The following is a 9,275-nucleotide window of genomic DNA, read 5'->3' as shown; positions in this document are numbered from 1 at the left end:
GCCCAGACGTTTGCTGTTTTCAGTATTGCATGCTAGTAATAAGAATGTACTTGGAGGTTGAGCACTTTACTAATAAAGGCCGTGGAGCCGAAGTCGGCTTGTTTGGATTCTTCTGCTTCCTGCTCTGACGAAAAATTAATTCTTTCATTAAAAAACTAGAAATTGAACAATGGCAAAAAAAAAAAAAGGCTTTTATTTTTTAACATATTTTCAACATTAGCTTGTATGCTAAGGCAGTTTTTGCGCTTAAACGTCCTATAGAATATTTCTTTGATTGGATTGTTTTAGTTTTTTTCATTCTGGGTGATAAAGATGTGACATTTTCACTAATTATGCAAAAACTTGTGAACTGATTTCCTCCATGAATCCGAGGGATGGGAGTGACAACCGACCAATTAAAATCCAGCCACGTGTCCCGCAGCATAATTATCTGCTGCTGATGAGATGATTTGTTGTTAATTAACGTCTCTGTGATGACTTCAGATGAACTGAGCTAATCAACATTCACCGAATGTCGCACAATGAAACCGTCAGCGCCGCCCTGCAGGAATTAAAATCCTGCTAATGAGATGCATCAAGATTAAAACCTTTAAGGGCTTTTTGACATCTTCTCCAACTTATCAGGAAATAACCCATAAATTAAATAAAACTTATTACAGCAGAGGCCTGTAACCATGGTGATTACGTCTGACTTTATTTTAACACCAGCTTGGGAAGAGGGAATGTTGATGCCCCCAAGCTTAGAGGGCAAATTACAAATACAGTAATAAATAAATCAGAATTCAGCATCCATTTGTTGAATAATTGCGTTTCCAAACTAAATCGTTCTTCTCTTAGGAAACGTTGATTCTAAAAAAAGGCCTGCGAGTTCATCCAGAGAGGCTGAGGAGGTAAGAAGTGACGACCGGCTGCTGCTCCTCATCCTTAATGGGCTTACAGCTAAACCCAGTCAGCTCCATCTGTTTACGTCAGAGAGGAGGTGAGGGAGTAAAGGGAAGGAGTCGGGAGGAGATCCTCGGGTTTGTGGTTACAGTGACTGGAAGGAGTCGGGAGGAGATCCTCGGGTTTGTGGTTACAGTGACTGGAAGGAGTCGGGAGGAGATCCTCGGGTTTGTGGTTACAGTGACTGGAAGGAGTCGGGAGGAGATCCTCGGGTTTGTGGGTACAGTGACTGGAAGGAGTCGGGAGGAGAACCTCGGGTTTGTGGGTACAGTGACTGGAAGGAGTCGGGAGGAGAACCTCGGGTTTGGGGTTACAGTGACTGGAAGGAGTCGGGAGGAGATCCTCGGGTTTGGGGTTAAAGTGACTGGAAGGAGTCGGGAGGAGATCCTCGCGTTTGCAGGAGCGTCCTCGACTCGGTCCTGATGCGGGAAGCTCCCGGTGGAGCTGCTGAATCCGACATGATGAGCGTCACCGCCGAGGAGAAGGGCCGCCCCAACACCGGGGACTACCGGGTGTATTTCAGTAAGCAGAGATCCGGTTCCGGTTCCGGTTCAGGTTCTGCCGGCGGCGCGTCATCACGGTTCTGAGTCCGTATTTATAATTTTTCTGTAGAAAACTCTGCCGGTGGATTCATCTCTCCGTTCCACGACATCCCCGCTTACGCAAACGAGGCAGAGGTGAGTTTCCTCCGATTGGATCGTTTGTAAATCAATATCAATCAATCAATCAATCAATATATTCAGATGAGTTCAGTCACAAAGTTCTCTGATGGTCCTGCAGAATATTTTTCACGCCGTTGTGGAGGTTCCGAGATGGACCAACGCAAAGATGGAGGTGCGTTTGTTTTGTTTAAAACTTTCACAGCTCCAGTAGCTGCACCAAAATACAACAAACTATGGATTATCCATTCAATAAAACGTTCCTAAGAAGCTGAGACAATAATGAGATGTACCTTTTCATCCTATAATTGAATGTAACGCAACATGATATACAGATCTCCACCGGGGACCCGCTCAACCCGCTCCGACAGGACGTGAAGAACGGGAATCTTCGCTACGTGGCCAACGTGTTTCCTCACAAAGGCTACATCTGGAACTACGGCGCCATCCCGCAGGTGAATCCTGAGACGCTCCGACAGCAGCTCACCTGGTCTGAGTCTCCTCCTCCAATCACCTGCTTCCTCTCCGCTCAGACGTGGGAGGACCCCAACCACAGGGACGAAGACACGGGATGCTGCGGGGACAACGACCCCATCGACATATGCGACATAGGGAATAAGGTCCGGGGGGGGGGGTTGATGTGAGACTTTCATTTGACAGCCTTTTAAACACGTGCTTCCTGTTCTCAGGTGTGCTCTCGGGGGGAAGTAATCAAAGTGAAGGTGTTGGGGACTCTGGCGCTGATCGATGAAGGAGAAACCGACTGGAAGGTCGTCGTGATCAATAACGAAGACCCCGACGCGTCAGACTTTAACAGTATGAAGCAGCGGCTCCACGACTCCGTCTGGATTCCTGACTTCCCCGTCGCTCCCGATGTCTTGCAGGTATCGATGACGTCAGACGACTGAGGCCCGGTTACCTGGAGGCGACCGTCGATTGGTTCAAACGGTACAAAGTCCCCGACGGGAAGCCGGAAAACCAGTTTGCTTTCGGCGGCGAGTTCAAGGACCGGGTGCGTGTTCTGGTGGATCTTAAGTCTTTGATTCAACGCTTCCCTAATCCTGACTCCTCGACTGACGCTTGTGTTCTTGCAGGACTACGCCATTGAAACAATCAAACGCACCCATGCGTTTTGGAAGGCGCTGGTTTCTATGGCGACGGATGCCGGCGGGTTGAACTGGTGAGTTCCGCTCATTCGCCACCCGGCTGTCTGGCTGGCCCCCGGATGCTTTTAGCCTCATTCCCTGCCGCGACGCCCTTCAGACGATGAAGCGCTGACAGCAGGGCGTGAATCCGCTGACTTAATGGACTCTTAAATAGCTTCTGACTGCGTATGGAATAAGAAATAAAGGACTCTCTGGGTCACATGAAGGAGTACCCAGCTCAAGCTGCAGAATCCTGTCTAAGCTTTCCGTCTTTTCTTGGACCAGCATGAACACCAGCCTTTCGGGGAGTCCGTTCTGCTGCTCCGATGGGGAGGCGAAGGCTGCGGTCGAGTCCGTAAGTGTGTCTCGTTCTAAAACTCGTGTCTGAAGCTTCAAAGGCCGCCCCTCCGTTACCTGACGGGGCTCTCAGAGCATGACGGATGGAGCTTGTGCCTTTTATAGCCATGAAATGGAACTCTCCTGGACAAAACCAATAAAACTGCAAACAGAACTTTAACAGAAACGTCATGAAGGAATCTAATCTCTTCCTTCATCGTCCTGAAGGTGTGCGTGTTTCTTTTTCCCCCCCTCCCCCAGGCAGCTGCTGTTGGAGCTGGAGAGCCTCTTCCACCTTCAGGTAGGTGTTCGTTCATCTGTGTTGCTGCAGCATTCTGTTTTGTTTACAAAGTTTAATCAGACAGGGTGGTTTTTTTCAGTTGATAAATGGTTCTATTATGAGAAGTGAGAAGAAAACTCCCCGGCAGGAACCGTCATCCCTTCATCAGAGCAGCACAACCGCTGCAGGGATTGGATTAATATCCTAGATTACGCTTCTTTCTTTTTTTGCTTGTGGATTCTGTTCTCAGCCCTATCCTCTAACGATTTAAAGCTAAACAACACAATAAATGATGGTAAATCCCAGTTACTCGTGTATTGTGTTATTTTATTGCTACTTTTTCAGTGATTTCCCTGATGACTTCTCTAGGTAACACATTCTACATATAGATAAAACTCCCCAAGCATGTCTTGACTTTTTATTTTTGGATTTCATTTATTTATTAAAAGTTAAACTTTCATCACGGTCTTTAAGCATTTTTCCCCTTACTCTCATTTAGGCTTGATGCCATTGCTAATTGAAATTAATTTAACTTATTCTACAGATTAAAAATATGTAAAGGTGTTGCTAAATTATCCAGAACTGAAATCCTGTTTATTATTTTTTTTATCCCTCTAATTTATTCATCGATTCATTTATTTTTTATATATCGGTACCTGTACAGTATTTCTGAAACGTTCGGTTACAGTCCACACGAGGGCGCGACTGCAATACACTTGAAGCAAAACGTCTAATTCTAAACCACGAAGAAGAAACACCGGAACTTAACAGTTTAAAAGACCAGTGCTAACACTTAGCCGTGGGCTGCTGGACAGCGCCGAGTGGTAAGCTAACTAGCCCTAAAGTTAGAACCTAATTTTGATTAATACAAGATAAGACGTATTGTCATGTTGACACGTTTAATGGCGGGTTAGCATGCGGTCGGCTAACGGCTAATTTTCGCTCTGAACCACACGCTAGCTCAAGAAAGCGCTGGAGGTTTAGATGGCATCGCTGAAGCTAATCGGCTAGAGGCGCTATATGACGCCGACGTCTTACTAGCATATGAAGCACACGGAAGCTAAACACCAACAGCTGCGAGGCTGCACTTGTCCCGGTGTTTTAGAAAGATAGGACGTTACGCCATTGATGATTCTAGTTGTAATTTAAGCATTCATTTGTTAAGGTTGTGAAAAAGAACGCTGTTGAGTTACGGAGCTAGTTTAGCTAATTGGTTCATTCGCGGCCTTGGACGGTGCAGGTACACCGGAGTGCCACGTCAGAATATTAGGCACCGGTAACCTGGAAATATGTCGTCACGCACGCCAAATACGTCATTTTAAAATGTCGGAATGATTTCATAAAATCTTTCACATTAAAATAAAGTGTGAAGCAGTAATCTGACGTCTCTGTTTCAGTTCATCACGATGTCGTTTTTAATCGACTGGTTCTTCAAGGGCTTCGGTGGAGTTCTACAGTTCTTGGGTGAGTCTTCAGTTCTGCAGCATTTTAAACCAGTAAAAAACAGAAAAACATTCAAATGTTCATCTTAGAAGTAGCAACACTACAAGTAAGAAGTCCCAGAGAAATTGTTTTTTTTTTTATTTTAAATAAAGTTTCTGAAACATCTGTAATATTTCTCTCAGGTCTGTACAGAAAGTCGGGGAAGCTGGTTTTCCTGGGTCTGGACAACGCCGGTAAAACGACGCTGCTGCACATGCTGAAAGACGACCGGCTCGGCCAGCACGTGCCGACGCTGCATCCGAGTAAGGACCGTTTACCGTTTACCGTTTACCGTTGTCTCGGGCGGGGATTTATTCATCTTCCTCTTCTCAAAGCGTCCGAGGAGCTGACGATCGCCGGGATGACGTTCACCACGTTTGACCTGGGAGGACACTTGCAAGGTGAGAGCTTGTCCCTTTGTTACCCGGAGACGCGCCCTCGCCGGCCGTCCCCCGAGCATCAGCCGCGTGTTCTTTGTGGACAGCTCGGCGAGTCTGGAAGAACTACCTGCCGGCCGTGGACGGCGTCGTCTTCCTCGTAGATTGTGCGGATTCAGAGAGACTCACAGAATCCAAGATCGAACTCGACGTGAGCTAAAACTCCGCCTCTTTTCCGCCGCCCGCTGCCGACCGTCTTTAACGGCAGGTTGATTGTGCTGCGTTCAGGCTCTCCTCGGAGACGAGACCATCGTCAACGTCCCGGTGTTGGTGCTGGGTAATAAAATCGACCGTCCTGAGGCCATCAGCGAAGGAGCGATGAGAGGAGCCTTCGCGCTGGACGGTCAGCTTACCGGGAAGGTAGGCGCTACGTTCGGCTTCTCTGGATGGTGCGGCGTCTCCGTGTTTCTCACGCCGCCGCCTCGCCGTCGACAGGGAAGCGTCTCGTTGAAGGACCAGAGCGTTCGGCCGCTGGAGATCTTCATGTGCAGCGTGCTGAAGAAGCAAGGCTACGGCGAAGGCTTCCGATGGCTGTCGCAGTACATCGACTGACCCGCCCGGGAAACGCTTCTGCTGGGCAGCAGCAGGGCAGCAGTTCAGCCTGTGTGTTCGGATCATTCTCGGTTTAATGGACGCACTTCAGATAACCTCGAGCGGGAAGTTTCAACGTGTCTCCGAGGAAACGCTTCGATTCAAAGGCACAAGGACGGATTTAACGGAGCGCCTCGGGACGCGGATCCTGCATGGCTGACGTCCCGGACGGTCGGATGGCAGCTCGACCGTCAGGAGTCGGGGGCAGTTAAAGAGGTGCGACTACTTCAGGGACCGTCGGTAATATGGAGTGGCCAAAACAAAACATAGAAACTAATGAAGCAAAGAATAAATAAGTGCTAAAAAAAAAAAAAATCCAACAGCTCTGTCAAGAGTTCTGTGAATAATGCGTTTATTACATATTTTAAAATGATTTTATAATTCACGCTCGAGGAAACTAACTGCACCAAAATTAGTAATATTTTGTTTAATATTTTGACATCCTGGATGTTTATTAACGGGTTTATTATAGTGTAATAACCGGATCCATGTAGCTCTGAGGTATCGGTATCAGATATTTGTATTTATACCTCTAGTATCGGCTGTTTTTGATCCGCTGTAGGTCGGTTGTACTCTTTGATTATCGCTGAAGATATGAGAGTACGAATGCAAACGTTCATGTTTCGGCTGGATACTGAAGGATATTTGTTTTCCTGCATCTCATTTATAAAATGATATCAATGTATATACAGATATAGTTATGACTGTGTGGGTCAGATTCTCTACTGGGATATGATACCGTAAGCATGAAGAGCTGTTCCAGGTGGATCCCGTAAAGTCTGTTTAGTATGGATGTAAATATTTGTACAGTCCCTTTAAGCCGACGCTAGAGAACGCTCGTATTTGTTGTAAAGCGTGTTCAGCGCTTCAGATGGAATGAAGAATTCTTTTGACAGTTTGTTTCCCTAAGTTCAGAGTATAAAAGTGTTTTCTTCTCAAATTGAAGTTAATTCTCAGTTTTCTGTGAAATATGTTCAAGAGAGACTTAAAGAACAAAATTCTCTAATTAGTTTGAATGAAACGATGGTTTTCTACTTGAAGCATTGCGATGTCGTTTTTTTTTACTTTTTGGCAAAAGAAATGAGAAAATTGTCAGATTAATTTAACTGAAAAGAGTCCGTGTATGGAAACGTGTAACCGAAATAACAGACTGAAAAGCATCCAGTTTAAAAACTTTAATTTTGAAAATGGTTTTAAACTATTAAAAGTAATAAATAAATCATTGCACAAATGTCGAGCTGAAACTCGACTCGACCGAGGACGACGTCGTCTCCGTCTCTGACCGTGACTCCGGCGGTTTCAGACGTCGTCTCTCTGCAGGTAGAAAACGCCTTTCAGGACAGCAGAACGTCAAAACCGTGGAGCGACTGCAGAGCAAGCCGCGCGCCGGAGGCCAGAGGGTTGGACTTTAGGTTGAGCAGCTTCAGCGCCGGCATCTGGGACAGCTCCTCCGCCGGTACGTCTGAGGAGCAAAAGAACCCCCCCCCGATTAGGAGTCTGCAGCGAATCCTGAACCGCTTTGAAAAGGTGCCGTTTACACGGTTGTGTACGTCGTCGTCGCCTCTGATATTCCCGATACTTAATCATTACCGGTGATGTCGTTTCCCTCCAGGTTGATCCTCTCGAGCGTCGCTACTTCAGTCAGCTTGTCGGGGAACACGGTGAAGCTGTTGTCGGCCGCGTCGACGCAGGTCAAATGCTCCATTTCAGCAACGGCGTCGGGAAGTTTTGTGAGTCTGTTTCCTCGCAGGTCCAGCTCTGAAACGTGTTGAAAGAAACGAATCCATCCTCGGTTCCTTCATCGGGTGAGATCGACAAGCGCGGGCGGAGTCGTTCCTCACCCCTCAGCTCGGTGAAGGTGGAGAAGAACTTGCTGGACAGCGCCTTTATCTCGTTGTCGGCCAGTGTGATGACGCGGATGTTTTCGGACACGCTCCTCAGCACCTTGAACACACCGTCGGGGAACGAAACGAGCTTGCAGTTGGACAAGTCTGTGGAGGAGAACGTGAACATGAGATTAGTGCGAGTTAAAGTTTAGTTGCGGGCTTTGTCGCCGCCTGGAGGTCGATTCCCGAATTACATCAATGGTACTGAAAGGATGCTGAGAAACTGAAGTCTTACCCAAGCTATCTTTCCCCTCCTCTACGGTCGTATTTATCCTCCGGGCCACGTTTGCGACCGACTCGGCCATTATTCTGCTGTCGCTGCTCCGTCTGTACAAAATAGGACATTTGTAATGCAAAAACAATCTGGAGGGAAATGTTCAATTTACAACCAAACACGTGAAGATAAAAAAAAAGGGAAAGTGTTTCATATTTCCATTTATTAACTAAATTTCTGCAGTCCTATCTTGTCTAATAATCCCAGGTTTAGTTTCAGCGCCCTCTAGCGGACGAGACGCGCTTCTACCGTCTACCCTCGTTCCCATAATTCATTCACACTTTCTTCCATTACTATTTATCGACAACGCAAACATGAAGCTGCTGACACGCTAGTACCCGCAGGCTGTATATTAATGTCGTCTGAGGTAATCTTCACTTTTTAACAAACAGGAAACTACAGTATTATACGAATTCACAGCCCTGTAAAGTACCGGAACAACGACGGAGCCATTATTAACTAGAAATTAATACAACTTAATCAAAACAAAGCCAGGAAGCCACTTACCCACGCGATGCGCTAATGGACGAGGACGCTAACGTTAGCCAGAGCCGCTCAACCGCAGTCAAATTTGGTATGAGCGTATTTTTAGCCACGGAGATCAGATTCACCAAACTGTTACGTTCATACGCAAACTTTAAAACGTTGTAAAGGACTTTGCTGCTCCGCCACAGTGAGTAAAAGAGGCTAATTTACGGTTCCTGCTACGGTGAAGCCATAACCCGCCTTACGCGGCCTCTGATTGGGCGACTTGGTTCATATTTCCTCTACTCTAACCAATCATTACTCCTCGTGACCAAATGTTACGAGACCAGTCATTCAAGGCAACGGGCACTGGCCAATCAGAGGCAGAAGGGGGTTGGGCTTCGCCTTCACCTTAGTAAGATTCAGATTTAGCATACTATGCTAGAGAAAATAACAGGATGTTGAAGATTTAATATTTCAGTTTTCAAAATAAAGCTGTCAAAAAATTATTATTGGAAAATACGGCTAAAACGAATAATACGTTTCAGTCGACAGTAATTAATGGCAACATGTTAAAAAAGCATCTAATAGACATTTCATATTTCTTCTTTTTAAAATGTTTAATTTTTTGCTATTTATTTAGCTTTTAAAATATAGCATTTTCTATGGCAAAAGTATATTTTTAGCTTATTCTGGATTGAAACCTTTTTTAAAGATAAAAATTACATAAATACTGACATGGAAAAAGTTAAATGTTGTCTCACCTCCGAGTCCTCGG

General features: G+C 46.1%; 3 protein-coding genes across 4 annotated transcripts; 2 read left to right on the top strand and 1 right to left on the bottom strand.

Annotated features, from left to right (window-relative positions):
• Positions 1–1,403: 1,403 nt before the first annotated feature.
• Positions 1,404–3,559, top strand: ppa1a (inorganic pyrophosphatase 1a). The gene is made up of 11 exons (XM_068754232.1): positions 1,404–1,464; positions 1,555–1,619; positions 1,723–1,776; positions 1,937–2,056; positions 2,135–2,221; positions 2,291–2,417; positions 2,486–2,613; positions 2,696–2,781; positions 3,032–3,101; positions 3,344–3,383; positions 3,463–3,559. Exons 1-11 carry the CDS (start codon positions 1,404–1,406, stop codon positions 3,489–3,491), a joined length of 867 nt encoding a protein of 288 aa, XP_068610333.1. The 3' UTR covers positions 3,492–3,559.
• A 1,205-nt stretch (positions 3,560–4,764) lies between these two features.
• sar1aa (secretion associated, Ras related GTPase 1Aa) lies at positions 4,765–5,838 on the top strand. 2 transcript variants are annotated; one of them, XM_068754304.1, is made up of 6 exons: positions 4,765–4,826; positions 4,988–5,107; positions 5,180–5,245; positions 5,329–5,432; positions 5,510–5,641; positions 5,717–5,838. In XM_068754304.1, the coding sequence occupies exons 1-6, from the start codon at positions 4,769–4,771 to the stop codon at positions 5,831–5,833; spliced, it is 597 nt and encodes a 198-aa protein (XP_068610405.1). In that variant the 5' UTR covers positions 4,765–4,768; the 3' UTR covers positions 5,834–5,838. The 2 variants fall into 2 exon arrangements, with proteins under 2 accessions (XP_068610405.1, XP_068610404.1); XM_068754303.1 differs by having other exon boundaries at positions 5,510–5,837.
• Positions 5,839–7,075: 1,237 nt separating this feature from the next.
• lrrc20 (leucine rich repeat containing 20) lies at positions 7,076–8,724 on the bottom strand. The gene is made up of 5 exons (XM_068754305.1): positions 8,540–8,724; positions 7,994–8,085; positions 7,714–7,863; positions 7,463–7,630; positions 7,076–7,334 (listed from the first exon to the last, which is right to left on the bottom strand). Exons 2-5 carry the CDS (start codon positions 8,061–8,063, stop codon positions 7,207–7,209), a joined length of 516 nt encoding a protein of 171 aa, XP_068610406.1. The 5' UTR covers positions 8,064–8,085; positions 8,540–8,724; the 3' UTR covers positions 7,076–7,206.
• Positions 8,725–9,275: the final 551 nt, after the last annotated feature.

The sequence above is a fragment of the Brachionichthys hirsutus genome, chromosome 21 (genome assembly GCF_040956055.1).
Source record: "Brachionichthys hirsutus isolate HB-005 chromosome 21, CSIRO-AGI_Bhir_v1, whole genome shotgun sequence".
NCBI lineage: Eukaryota > Metazoa > Chordata > Actinopteri > Lophiiformes > Brachionichthyidae > Brachionichthys > Brachionichthys hirsutus.
This window is presented reverse-complemented; position numbering and strand designations above follow the sequence as displayed.

Coding starts and splice junctions, on each gene's coding strand:
- lrrc20 (XM_068754305.1), bottom strand. CDS start 8,063: ATGGCCGAGTCGGTCGCAAACGTGGCCCGGAGGATAAATACGACCGTA. Junction 7,864..7,993: donor GGAGGGGAAAGATAGCTTGG/GTAAGACTTCAG, acceptor TCTCCTCCACAG/ACTTGTCCAACTGCAAGCTC. Junction 7,335..7,462: donor GGAGGGAAACGACATCACCG/GTAATGATTAAG, acceptor TTTGCTCCTCAG/ACGTACCGGCGGAGGAGCTG.
- sar1aa (XM_068754303.1), top strand. CDS start 4,769: ATGTCGTTTTTAATCGACTGGTTCTTCAAGGGCTTCGGTGGAGTTCTA. Junction 4,827..4,987: donor TGGAGTTCTACAGTTCTTGG/GTGAGTCTTCAG, acceptor TATTTCTCTCAG/GTCTGTACAGAAAGTCGGGG. Junction 5,246..5,328: donor CCTGGGAGGACACTTGCAAG/GTGAGAGCTTGT, acceptor CTTTGTGGACAG/CTCGGCGAGTCTGGAAGAAC.
- ppa1a (XM_068754232.1), top strand. CDS start 1,404: ATGAGCGTCACCGCCGAGGAGAAGGGCCGCCCCAACACCGGGGACTAC. Junction 1,620..1,722: donor CTTACGCAAACGAGGCAGAG/GTGAGTTTCCTC, acceptor ATGGTCCTGCAG/AATATTTTTCACGCCGTTGT. Junction 1,777..1,936: donor GGACCAACGCAAAGATGGAG/GTGCGTTTGTTT, acceptor CATGATATACAG/ATCTCCACCGGGGACCCGCT.